The following is a 14069-nucleotide window of genomic DNA, read 5'->3' on the forward strand; positions in this document are numbered from 1 at the left end:
TTAGGGAGGGAAAACGCAATAAACAGTTACATAGGTAATGACACAATTGATTTGGTAATTATTTAGCTGTAATAAAAATGGAATACTACAACCATGAAATCTTGCTTTCTTCATACATCAGTATTAAATTCAAATTCAGCTTTTGAGATTTACTGAGGGACCTACTTGGGAAAAACAACTGGCCACAGAGAAACAGCTCACAATGCTGTCTAGCTCCTGTGGGTACATATCTGAATTGATCTAGGCTTGCTTCCAGGCAATTCTGACAGCTGCTTCCACTCTTAAAGGGATTTGTGTCCTCTGCGATTAGTGAGTTAAAGTGTGGCAAGAAAATTGTATACATAACCTGCAGAAGAATAATTCTACATAGTACATTATACGTATCAGAGCATTAATTATCATATAAAAATGCTGAAGAATCAGATTTTTGTCTTAAAAAGATGAAAATACCCAGAAAAATACCATGTAAAAGAAAATTGGTTCAGCCATTTGTGAAGAGCAAAGAATTGTATTTCACACCGTTACAGACTCATGTGTTGTGTTTTCTCATTAGTGTCGTTCTTGCAGATATGAACCAAAAATCTGCCACTAAAGCTCCTTGCTTTTGTATTTAATACAGATTTCCTACTCCTTTAGACCCCTATAAATGTAGCTGTCTGTGGCCAGGTGCTGTGGAGAGTTAAGATTGTCCCTGTTGTGGTTACTGCTTTTTCACAGACATTTCCTAAAGGACATCTTAATTGTCATTGTGTTCCAGCTGGAATCTGCATAAGCACCTAACAGCGGCTTTCTGGTAGCATGTTTGGCCATGGAGGTTTTTAGATCTTGAAAACCTGTTTCTGCTCACTTGCTATGTATAGTTGAATAAATGAGTGTCCTATGAATTACCTAATTACTTGTTCTAGGGGGCACAGGGAGGAAATTCCCCGAAAATGGTAAACTGCCTGAGGCTGCTTAATGTTTGTTTGGGTGTGGAGGGGGTGGGGCAGAGGAGAAGGGTTGGTTGTGGGTTTGCGGGTTGATTCCTGTTTGAGTTGAAACAGACTTCAGGAAAAAAACCCAAATAAAGTAGTAGTCTTGCTTTAAGAAATACCTAGTGATGATGAGGATACCACAATCATTGCTCAGTTATTACCTTCACTGTTAAAAATTTAAACTTAACATCTTTTCCAAATTTGTTTAGCTTTGCTGTCTTGTTAAATTTTTGGCTGATAGATGTCTGCTCTTTATTGATCTTTATGAAATCCATAAAAATTCTGCATCACTGCAGTTGAAACATTCTAGTTGTATCTTCACTTTCAAAAAGATCGCAGTGGGAACAATACTCTAACTGTTGTATGCTTAGCCTGGAAAAGGAGTCTGTGGAAAGAGGGCCATTGTTACTGTGGACAGTAATCCCTGCCCTACATAACAAAAGTAATGCTGAATAGCAAACTGAGCTGAGCTACCCGTGCGTGGCAAGGGAAAAATCTCAAACCACAACAAAGAAGTTGTGATCATTGCGAATGTTCAGTCTGGGACACTACTGCAGCTCAGGGTACTTGCAGAGTCAACTTACTTTGTCTGTTGTTTCACAATAGTTAGCAGTGAATAAAAATTAAAGCAATTGGTTTAACACTGCCTGGAGAGGTTTTCTAGAATTACTGGTAGAGAAGGAAAAAATAACTAAAAATGAAAAGCATTACTTGGTTTTACTCGGTGCTTTGGAGTGTGGGAGGAAGGAATTGCGGAAAAAAAAAAAATCCTTTTTCTCTCTCTATCCATGTAGTATGAAATGGGTTTGGTTTATTCCTTATTTTTTATAAATGTGAGATAAGTGTAATTGAGAACGAGGTTTGGTTTTTGGCTTTCCTCCAATAACAATAGTTTTGTCTTTATGATGTTGCTTCTGTCCTTACCTAGTAGCAGGATGAAGAGGGTAGCAGTTGTGCAGGAAATGATCTGGGGTTATGCTGGACAAAAGATAAATCAATAACGTACTGTTGCAAAAAACCTAAGTCATCACTGCAGGATGCATAAGGATGAGTATAGCTTGTAAAGCACAAGAAATAATCCTTACGCTATAGTCAGCATTTGCAAAGCCTTGAGGGGTTGTGCCCAGTTTAGGATTCTGCATTTGAGGAATAATGTGGACCAGCTTGAGATGAACCAAATGAAATTACTGGAAATGATCAGCGGCCTAGGAAATTGGTCTTAGTCGAGGATCTTGAAGACACTTTGGATCCTAATTTACGACTTTGATGTAGATTTTATTATTTAGCATAAATGGTATCAAGTTATACATTTGGATTAGCTAAATCTTTTGGTTCTAAATGGCTGTAGTAAGCAATGACTGAAGTGTCTTATTGCTAGGAAATAGCCCTATTTCTACCCTAGATCTTGCATCTGCCTTGGTGTTCTTTACCTAGGTTTACATATGGAAAGCAGAACACAGTAGTATCTCAATCTCTTTTTGTGCCACTGTTAGCTAATTGCATCTTTAGGGATTTACTTGCCTGTTTACCTCCATTTGAATGCTCTAAGTGGGTCTATATGACCTTGTATTTGAATGAGTCCTCTGTATCACCTTCTGTATGCGAGCTAGAGATTGGCCTTTCCAGTATTTTGCTGTTGATGCTATTGATTCATTGTTCCCCTGGCTGAGGAGCTGGCCAAGAAGACAGAAAACTACTGACGAGATCAGCAAGAGTAAATCTGGCTCAGTGTAAGCTATTAAATGACTAGAACTTGTTGACCCATTTAATGTCTGCCTGGTTCCCATGGCTGGCATTTCCACCTTCAAATGAAGGTCACTTGAGGAGCATGCAGTTACAGTGGCAGGAGTAAATGCGCACTTTTCTATCACTTTTTCAGTACTGTTGGAAAAAGCAAAGCAAGCAATGCATTGATTTTATAGCATGGAAGTTATGTTATGCACTGGCAGTGACTGAAATACTCTTTTAAACTTAGATCCTACAGAATGTTCCTTCCACAGTGTTTTTACTCATGGTATATTAACAATTTTGATTGTGTTTTTCATCTGTTCTCTGTGATGCTTTTTCTCAAATACTTTTACTGATTGTTCAGAATACTAACTGAGCCACATAATTATCACAAGTACAACAGCTATACAATTGCTGTAGAAGGATTGTAGTAGTTTTGAAATGTCGCCAGCATGCTAAACCAGTGTTCCTTTTCACTGGCTGTTGGGAAATTAAAAAAAAAAAAATCCAGTGATTGGAAGAGATGGATGCTTTTTTTTTTATTTATACCTTTGCTATAAAAATGTTTCAGTTTTAATTCAAATTATTCTTTTATTTTATTCTACTTAGTAAACAGAAATACTTTATGTTCTATTTTAGATGTTTTGTTTTTTTTAAAAAGACAACATGGCTATATGCACTTATTTCATCAGCAAAAGGTGAAATGCCCAGATGTAGTCACTGCTTTTCTCTCATATCTAAAAATGTTTCAGATGCACAGAGTATCTGATACAGGATTTCATACTAGAGTTTCCATTGAATTTTTTAACACTCAATGCTAAGTTGTAGATTTCAACTACTGAAAGCAATGAAATTTCTGTTTGGTATATTTTAATCAGAAGTCTGTTTCATAGTCTTTTTCTTGTGATAGCTGTAGCTTGGAGTCCACTGTGAAAGCAGTAATTTGTCTTTTCTTTCAGGGAACTGGAAAACTTGAAATATGAATATTTCTGAGAAAATCTCTAATACCAAATGTATTGTGAGAAGGGGGGAAGGGAAGATGTTTGTTTCTGTAATTGTTCCCTTTGCAGACTGGTTTAAAAAAATTTATTATGAGCTGAATGAGTTCTACACAGTTAATTGAGGCCATATCAATTGATAGCAGTTGACGGTGTTTATTATCAAATTGCTAAAAATATTTCCTGTCCTTTGTGTCCCTGAGATAAGAGGTGATGTTCTGATGCGTGTCTTTCCACAGGACCTGTTGTTCAGTGTGTGCGCTCTCAATATCATCTCCACCATTGTCTGTGCTTTGGCAACAGCAATGTGTTGCATGCAGATGGTTTCTTCTGATCTTCTGCAAATGGTGAGTATGTTTCAGTGACAACACAGGAAATTGTTCAACATAACATATTGTCCTTATCTGTGTATACTCATTTGTACCTACTCTTTGCTTATAAACTTAAGTCTGTTTGTGTGTCTTTGTGTAGTGTTAGAACGTGTGTGTACACGGGTGTATTTTTTTATCTGCACGCATCTATATAAATATAGCACACAGAAGTATGCAGTATGAATAGCTGCTGTGTTTAAAATGTTTACATGTTATATTAGAGGGTTATAATCAGGATTTTGCAATTGGAAGTATGTTATTTTTGTTAATGAGGTTATTAACGAGGTTCAGTTATATATGCACGTTAAATTTTCTGTCATTACATGTTTATTATCTTCAGTTTCCATGCTATCCAGAGCAATTACTTAGCTTTGAGATACTATTTTTCATTTCTTTTCTGGTATGAGAACTATGGAGTATGAGAACTGTGAGTTCAAAACCGGAACTTTACACAGCCCTGTGCCAATAACAGTGTTTTCATAAGGAAAACATGTTCAGCTTCAGAGTAGCACTTGTGTTTAAAACAAGGGAAAAGGATCGTTAGTCTTCTGCATAGCCAGCTGCATTACAGGATACTGTCTTGTTTTGGTTGGACAAAGACAGCTTTCGTATCCCAAATGAGCACTGTGATTCTCAAGGTTTCAATGTAATGTTGAAACAAAAAAAGAAAAATTTAAAATCCTTTGTATTTTGCAGGCCAGGTATACTGTTTCTAACCCAGCTCTATTACTGGCTAATCTAGGAAATCATCCTCTGTTTAATAGGAGAGGACAAGCGCACAAACCTAATACCAGTAATTTGTAAATCTTTCGTATTTTAAAAGTTTACATAGGTAGAATACTGGCCCAGCAAGTTAGCTGCAAACCGTTTACACAACAGAGAAATGTTGTATAACCTGCCATGCAGGCATGTGGTTGATTTAATAAATAAATAAATAAATAAATAAAAATACACTAGCTGCCATGGATATTGATTTGCGTTTAAGTGCATGAATTACAGAGATAAGGATGTCCTTTCTAGACAAGCGTTCCAGACACTGGGCTACAAACTTATTAAAGAATATCTTCAATCAGTGATCTGGTGTTTAGTTCACATAGTAGCAGATACAATAAGTTAGGCACATATGTCTACATAATGCCTACAAATGGTACATGAATGCATTTTTTCATATAGCACTGTGTATTCGTAGTGTGCGTGCTTATAGAGGCTTGTGAACAGTGCTTATTTAATAACTTTGTTTTGGATGTCAAACAGAATTGACAAAAATAATCATTTCAGCTGATGACACATTGTATTTTAAACATTAAAGATTTTTTATCATATTGTAGGTATTCTGTCTTTTCATACACTCCCTCCTCCATGATATTTGCTGCAAGAATGCCCATTGACTAAAGGTCTTTTTCACCTTGCAGTGATGACAGGGAGATGAAGCGATCATCACACCTGGAAAGATCTGTCTGTCTAGTGCAACAATGGTAGCAGTGATCCAGAAGTGTAACCATATATATTCCAGGAATCTTAACCTATGTTTAATTTTATGGTATTTGGCAGTGTAAGAGGAATAAAAATGTATAGATGACAATGAACCAAGAATGATATTGAAGAGCTTCTGACGGGCATGTGCAAGAAGCAGTAATCTCAATAGAAAGTCAAATACCTTAAAAGCACATAATTTTTCTCTCTGCCACTTCATTCTTCACTTCTTCCCTAAAATTCTTTCTTTACCACCTGACGATGCTGCCATTATGTCAATTTCTTTTTGCTTCCTATGCTTTGTGCTTCCAGCTTTCTGTCTTCCTGCCTAGTTGTCCATTCTCCCACCCTTTCAGCTCCATTCACAAGAATTTTCTTCCCTCTCCACAGAAGAAGGGAATTACATCTTTCTTTCTGCTGAACCCCAGTCTTTTCTTGTTTATCCTTAAGTTTTTCCCTTTCTTTTTTCAGGTTGCTGAGCCAGATTCCTGCCAGGCCTAAGTGAGCGTAACTTCCCTGGGGCTACGCTGACTTAGACCAGCTGAACTCTGACCTGAAGATTTCTTTTTCTTCCACTATTTTCAGTCTATTGTCCCATGATCTGCAGTTCACTTTTGCTCTCCTGCACCCAGAGATCTGATTTACTTCCTTTTTTCTTGCTTGTTAATGCTTGATTTGTGCTTTTTCCTTTTACCTTTCACTGAGGTATGCATCTTCTCTTAGCAGGGTTGTACCATGCTGGAAGTTTAAGATAGCAGCAGCAAGAGCTACCACCCCTTTTTGATGAAAAAGTTTTAATTATTGTGCTGATTCTTTTACTCTGCTCTTACAGTATTCAAGAGCTACATAGGCTCTCCCATAGGAAGAGGAGGCATAAAAATATAACTCCTAGCCAGCAAAAGCATTATGCAATAGGGAATATGCTCCTCAGACATCATTAGGTTATCATTAGGTCATCAGATTTGTGATTCATGTGCTGTGTTAGTGTTCTTGTCTCAGAAATTAATCGGTTAGAATGGTGAATTTTTGCAAAATTCAAATAATTTCAAGTTTTATTCTGGCATGAATCTGTTCTATGTGCTTCAGGTATTTATTGCCTAGCAACATAGAGCTGGTATATAATAAAGTCTCAAGAAAATCTGTAACACTTTCATGAGTATCTGCTTTCTTGCTAACTTTTGCGTACAGTGAGTGTCTGGTTCGTACAAGCAACCTTGACAGTATTTTATTGGAAACTGCTACCTTCTGATGTACCGATCTTTTAGTAAAAATGCCCTGAACAATATAAACTCAAACTGTCTGGTAGTAAGCGCAGACTAAATTTTCCAATTAATTTGAAGGGGGATTTTTGGTTAAAAATAATCCCACCAAACAAACACTTGGTTTCAAGCGTTAAGGAAAAAAAATACTGCAAAATATTGCAAACTATTTTTATTGTGTTATACTTCAGTTTCCTTTAGTTTTTACTTTTGTACTGTCGTATGGGACACAAAAACATGTTTTCCTAGGTTGTTCCTTCTTTGAGCTGACTGTTTCAGAAAGTACCCCACATTTTTCACCTCACTTAAACCTTTCTCACCCTGTTAAGTATACACAGTTGCTCGGGGAAAAAAAGTCTACCAATTGTACTAAAGCTGCAAGAGTAAGTGATACCATAGTTAAAGACTGAAATAGCATTTGTTATGCGTTTCACTACTTTAAAGAGTTTAAGGCTTCACTCCATTGCAGGGCTTCCCAGAATTGTTCATTCTGTGTACACACCCCTCTAGCAGATAAATGTGAATCAAATCAGATTATATTAAGGTTCTGTAATGTGAAGAAACATCTCTTAATAACCAAGCTGTCACTTCCATGATATTTCATTTGTTGCCTAAGGCAGTTTCAGTTTGTATCTTGTCTGATGAATGGCTACTGCAAAAATTCATACTGTTTTCTTCAAAAGGTAGCTGCCTGAATTAAACAAAGAAGTAGAAGAAATTATGCCCACTGTAGCCAAGCTAAAGCGTGAAGTACACCTATTCCAGTCCTCCTTCCACTCCAAAGATGTTTATACAGCACTTACCCTAGAAGTACTGGCACTGATATCATTCAGTGTATTCTGATTTTATCACCATCACTGTTAGTAACTGTTCTTCATGTTATGTGATACCTAAAACAATCTGTTATTTTTGTAAAGGAAATAAGGTAATGATGACACATGCAAGCTGTAATATTTAATTACTGTTTTCATCAGCCATAATGATAATTCAGCATGTCATTAAATCAATGGCTGTAGTTAATATTTCTACTCAAACATCTCAAATAAAGCACCTCTGTGTGAGGATAATATCTTGCTGGCATTGTTTAACCCTTTATCCCTGTGAAATAGTTATTAAAAAACCCTTCAGGATGAAGCTTCAAATTAAGTGAGACTTGATCTTAAGTTGTTACATAATTTTTATTATTTAACCTAATTATAGCAAAACCTAAATACTACATTTTTTGGCACAAAGCTCACTTAAAGGTATTGTAAAGCCCAGATGACGGTCCTTTTAGAAATATGCATTGCCAATGATGTACATCCATAGAAACATCCTAAATGTAAATATGGTTGGATAAATATTCCCTTCACCCCCCACCACAAATAAAAAGATAAAACAGAAACCTTTGGTGTACGAAAGCTTTTGACATTTTTAGAAAATGTACCATTTTCCATTTCACATTTTATTGGTAGAATAAGAATATTTAATAGTTAAGACTATGTAAAATATGGTCAGTATTTCAAGAAAGATGTAGTGTCACAGACCAATCCCTCTGAGACTACAGAGCTAATGGCTTGTGATGGAACAGCAACTTGGAAACAACGGAGCAGAAAAATTTGAATCTATGTTTTCCTTATCAAAATATCTTCTGTGTTGCAGTTTCCCTTTAAGATCAGGGATAAATTAGAAGAGTCAGCCATGATCCTTCTGTTTTTGCAGACAATTAGTATCTACATTTCCCTCCAGGAGATACTGATTCCAGTTTTTCAGAAAAGGAAAAAAGCAACCTGTCCAAGAGGAGGACAGTTAATTGGAGACAGAATTCTAGACGCAAGTATATTGCAAAGAGCTTTTACTATAGATAACATACCAATGTTTAATCATATGCAATTAGAAATTTTTATTTCCCATTCCCAAGAATTAGCAGATTTTTATAAATGACGTACAGAGATTGAAATGAGGATAACGAACCCTGGAGTCTCCGAAGGACTCATTTCAAAGTTACACAGTAAATTTATTAAATGTGATATGGAAGGCAGAGTTAATTACATGCAGATACGGGAAATACCCTAGATGAGAAGATTCCCTTAGAGCGTTAGTCACGTACTGATGTATGGCAGTTACTGGTTTAGATATGTCATAGTTGCTAAGCGGTGAATCACAGCACTGTCGTTTACATGGAGTCGATAGTGCTGATCAGCTGCAGAATATGTAAATAGAGGATGTCTTTGTTGATGTTTAGTGGGGATGTCACATACCTGGAAATACTGCTGAAGAGTTCTTAGTCTCACAGATCTTAGGTAGAAGGACTTACCACATTGTATCACACTAACTGTTTCATTAGAGAATTGTATTTACAGTCCTTATCTGCTGTTTCTTCAGTTCCTTAATTGAGACTCTTCCGTCAGCTTTTACTTCAATATAGTCCAAATATTCTGAATGTAAATAATAAACTCCAGTCATTCCAGTCACTTCACTGACCAACTTTTAGACGACCTCTCAGTGAAGGGCTGGAAATTTGGTCTGACAATGAAAAAAGAAAGCCAGTTTTACAATCTTATTCCTATCTATGTAATGGTGTTTATTTCACCTTGAAGAGCTAAAAACTGAAAAAGTTCTGTTATTCTACAAAACACTGCCTTCTTCACTGGGAAGTGGCAGCATATGTGTCTTGCTACAGGTTCTAAGCCTGCTGAGAAGGTCACTGGCATCCAGCCCTACCTCACTGGCTGTGTGGAGTTCTCAATACTATGGCACGTGGAGTCTTGAGCATAACTGCATTTTCAGAAAACTTTTGCCACTTCTGCTCCTGATGGAAGTGGTGTGCTTCTAACATTTGTGTTTCTAATTCTCTGCTTGCTAACAACTTCCTGCTGATGCCATGGCTAACTTCTGTGTTGAGTTCAGGTCCAAGAAGCAGGTACAAAACCGCAGCATTGCACAGCTTCCTTGTTTACCCTGCTGCAACTGGATAGCATATTTTATTCTTCCCTCATAACTGCAAACCAAATAACAAATTAAGTAGTCCTCAGCGTGAAATAAAGATGGGGGCTGTTTAAATCAGACTGTTTAACTCTGTCAAAGTTAGGCATGCCCAATTAAAACACACAACATTCTGTGTGCAATGTGTGCGCTATGTTGCACATCCATTTAGCACATGCACCGACCTATTAGGTATCAGACACATTCCGCAGACTAAAGTAAGGCCATCTTTAGTCCAAGGATGAAAAAAAGACCTGCATGTGTATAGTAGTTTGAATGCCAGCCAATTAGGTTGGCTATTTCCTGAAAGAGCATGAATACTAGATCTGTATTTCATTGCCTGTAGGATTTCTGAAAGCTCTCAGCATCCAACAGCTCCAGGTGGTCAACAGAAATGGTTGAGTATTTGGGATTTCTGGAGCCAGGGGATATCTATTTATGCCTAGTAAATATTTGCAGAATATCTATCAATAGCTATAAAGTTATGCAAAACTTTTAACAGTGTTGGCTATTTACAGTTTTTACCAGTGGTGCTATTTGCTGTTTATCCTTGTCTGCAACCATTTTCTATCCATTGCTTCTGCAGTGGCCATTGGTTTAATCCCAAAAGCTTGGCTAGGACACCTGCTTTGTGAGTTGTTCCATAGTGTGAGCTATAGTTTTTGAAATGACATTGAATGCAACTTGATCTTGTTTATAGTTGTGACCAAACAGACCACCCCCACTTTCAGTTTGGCAGTTCTTGTTGTTGCCTATCCTACTTGCCGTCAACGTTTTGAGACTGATTATTTAGTAACAGCTGTCTTCTAATACCAAAAATGTGTGTTGCCTTGTGAAGGCATTTGTCAGTGTTCCTCCACCTATTCCAGCTTTGTCGCCTGTTTGCATTTTCTTACCATGTATTTTTCTTACCTGTGGACTGTGTATTAAGTCTTTGCTGAGCCCCTGCCAGCCTTCACCATTTGAGACTAACCCTTAAGGATTCTTAAAATACATTTTAGCGTAGGAAGAGTAAACTGTTGCAGGCTAGTAGAGATTAGTAGATAGGGTAGTATGGAATAAGATATGATTTAATTCCCACTTAATAGCTTTCCGATTGTTTTCTCAAGGATGTCTGTTCTTTGTGATAATCCCTTCTATTTGCTATTGTTTCGTTTCCTGCTAGTCTCCCTCTTACAGCCTTTTTCACTTTAATTTCTGTGCCTTCCAGCAGGATGATATCACACAGGTAAACTGTTGTTTATAAACACACACCTCCAAATATGTGCATCTTTCATGTCCGTTTTGCCACTCATTTTCAGCATTGGTCACACAGTTCGTTGCCATGATTTGTATTCACAGTAAAGGTTCCTGAAAGGGATGCAAATGATTCTGTTGTTAAGCTGAACTGCATCTAAACATTAGGTCTTTTCCTTCTTGAACCACAGCCTCTTCTACCCTGTGTAAAAACCTTTCCCTCCTGTCACATCCCACAAAATGTATGCTGATAGTTCACTCACTGTAAAAGTGCTACATGTTTAATTGCCTTGTTCTGAGGAGTGTTAAAGAGTATCGCTCCCTATGTATGGCTGAATGAAATGAGCTCCAGGGAACTTGAGAACTGAAGGGATGGTGCTACATGTTCTCTGCTACAAACCAAAGCTTGGGTTCTATGGCAGTATATGGAAATAGTCTGGGAGAAGGTAAAGAAAGTTGTAAAAGAAAATTGTTTAGCTTCCAGACTGTAAAAATGACACAAATTATCAACTCTACTAGGAAAATAAGTGTAGTCCTGAGTTTGGTGGAATCAAGTAGGGTACAAAATGTGAGCCAGAGTATACAGATATCTGGTTTTGTTATGATAAATTTTTATACACTTTTTCGGTCACTAAGTTGAAGTTTGTCTTGCTTCCTATTTTCCTAAAAGATTCTTCAATGTATTTGGGATGGTAGCAGACTGATGAGTGCTGATGATTGTATCACTTAGGGCAAAAGTCTGGTGTTTAGCAGTGTCGTGGTTTAACCTCAGTCAGCAACCGAGCACCACACAGCCGCTTGCTCACTCCTCCCCCGCAGTGGGATGGGGGAGAGAATTGGGAGAGTAGAAGTGAGAAAAACTCGTGGGTTGAGATAAAAACAGTTTAATAATTGAAATAAAATAATAATAAAAATAATAATATTGTAATAATAATACACAAAGCAAGTGATGCACAGTGCAATTGCTCACCACCTGCTGACTGATGCCCAGTCCCTGAGCAGCGGCCCCCCCGGCCAGCTTTCCCCCAGTTTATGTACTGGGCATGACGTCACATGGGATGGAATGTCCCTTCGGGCAGTTGGGGTCAGCTGTCCTGGCTGTGCCCCCTCCCAGCTTCTTGTGCACCTCCAGCCTTCTCAGTCGGTAGAACATGGGAAGCTGAAAAGTCCTTGGCTAGTGTAAGCACTGCTTAGCAACAACCAAAACATCGGTGTGTTATCAACATTGTTCTCATCCTAAATCCAAAACACAGCACTGTACCAGCTACTAGGAAGAAAATTAACTCTATCCCTGCCGAAACCAGGACAAACAGTTAATATTAATGTAATGTTACAGTTTGGGAAATGGCTGTTGAAAGATCAGGTGAATTTAGACCGAATGACTGCAAAAATGTAGTTTTGTTCTGTAAGACAAACCTGTAGAAATGTCTGATAGTACTCAGGATAACAGCATCACATCTCACATGAGAGAGTGTGCTTAACAGCATCAGACATTTTATGTAATGGAGAGAAAAATCAAGTAGATGTCATGACTCTTATTCCTGTACCATCTGTAGACTACAATGGCTGAAAGTCATTGGCTGGGTGTAAGATATAATGATATAACATATTCTGCAGAGGAGGTTCTTTATTTAACAGTTACTTGTGAAAATACCTCTAGAGAGCCGATTAGTAAGCAACTAATAGTTCCTTTTCACAAACAATTGAAATTGGTCCTCCTGATCCTCTGTTGTGTTGCATTATTACAGCTTTGACCTTTGAAACAACCTACATAGAGTGTGTTTAGTAGAATTAAGATGTAACTCAACCTTTTAAATACCAAAGACCAATATCATTTCTATGGTAATGTAAATTCAGCATAACTGCACCAAGTTAAATTTGAAAAAGTGAAAAATATAAAACTGTGACATTAAAAATTAAGGTAATTTACTTTCTATTTGCTGGATCTCCTAAGCATAAGCATTTTCCCTTTTATTTCACTGCTTCTTAAGTCTTTATCATGGATTTAAACAAATAACAGCGTAATGAGACAACAGTACAAAGACATATATTCTCTTGTTCCAGTATAAAAAAGAAATGTGCCTTCAGCAAATTTTCTTAGCTCACTTGTTTTAAAAGGCAAGAGCTAAAGACCAAGTCATCTACTGATCCAAGAAAAGTGATATGACAGCAGAAGCTTGCCCAGAGAAGAAAGAACTCTTCTGTGGTTTTGGATTGTCTTTTGATCCCCTTTTATCCATGGGGACCATATAAAGCCAGGTCAAAGGTGGCTGGGTTCCATGTGGTCTGCAGAATGGTCAATATTTGTTCTTGAAGTAGTTTAAGCCTTTGCTAGAAGTCTTGTTAAGTTACAGTGTTTCTGATATCGAAGGTATCAGAATGGCATTTTGATATCACTGCTATGCTAGAAGCTGATTAGGTTCCTGTCACAAATGTTGACAGTAGTTGTCAGTATTATTACTTTTTATTATTCAGTGTGGATATTTTCGTTTTGGTTTTGAGATTTTTATATGGAATGAATGTTTTTCTTACATTCATACCAGTATTTAAAACCTTTATACCGCATTTAAGTGTGCAATGTCTGTATCACCAAACTACAAATGGCTATTAAGTATATTTTATTTTACAAGAATAATAAAGAATAGTTATAAGTGGCCCTTTTTTTGAAGTGAAAAATAGGTGGGATATTTGTAGTTGTCATATTCAAAATGTAATTAATATGTGGTAGCTTGTTTCTAGTTTGGTTTTTTTGGGGGGTGGGGTTGTTTTTTTTTCTCTGTAAGCACAAGGCATTTCAGATTGGAAACAAAAACATGCAAATAGTTATTTTAGTAGTTGTATCTATTGTTCATCAATTTTTAAAATACAGCTGATTATGTAGTGCTATAATGAAATTGTATTACAACATAGAAGTATTTCTCCTATTTAATTTTAAATGTCTATGTTCTGCATCCTGAGTGACTGACTTTGAGGCACAGGCCTCTCTGTCTTTAGTAAAACCTTGTGTTATATTTTGGCAGTTTGACTCACACTCCTCACTGATCTCAGGTATTCTTATGCTTCCAG

General features: G+C 37.1%; 1 protein-coding gene across 6 annotated transcripts in view; it reads left to right on the forward strand.

The window, feature by feature from the left end:
* Positions 1–14069, forward strand: part of ENTREP2 (endosomal transmembrane epsin interactor 2) — a 162380-nt gene that overhangs the window by 128127 nt on the left and 20184 nt on the right. For 4 of the 6 annotated variants that reach the window (XM_076348325.1, XM_076348331.1, XM_076348329.1 and 1 more), the window contains 2 exons: positions 3940–4047; positions 10978–10995. The exons of 1 other annotated variant lie outside the window; for it this stretch is intronic. In XM_076348325.1, coding sequence (XP_076204440.1) covers positions 3940–4047; positions 10978–10995 — 126 coding nt within the window. The remainder of the gene's footprint in view (positions 1–3939; positions 4048–10977; positions 10996–14069) is intronic. One more of the 6 variants, XM_076348326.1, reaches the window with a different exon arrangement.

The sequence above is a fragment of the Aptenodytes patagonicus genome, chromosome 10 (genome assembly GCF_965638725.1).
Source record: "Aptenodytes patagonicus chromosome 10, bAptPat1.pri.cur, whole genome shotgun sequence".
Lineage (NCBI taxonomy): Eukaryota > Metazoa > Chordata > Aves > Sphenisciformes > Spheniscidae > Aptenodytes > Aptenodytes patagonicus.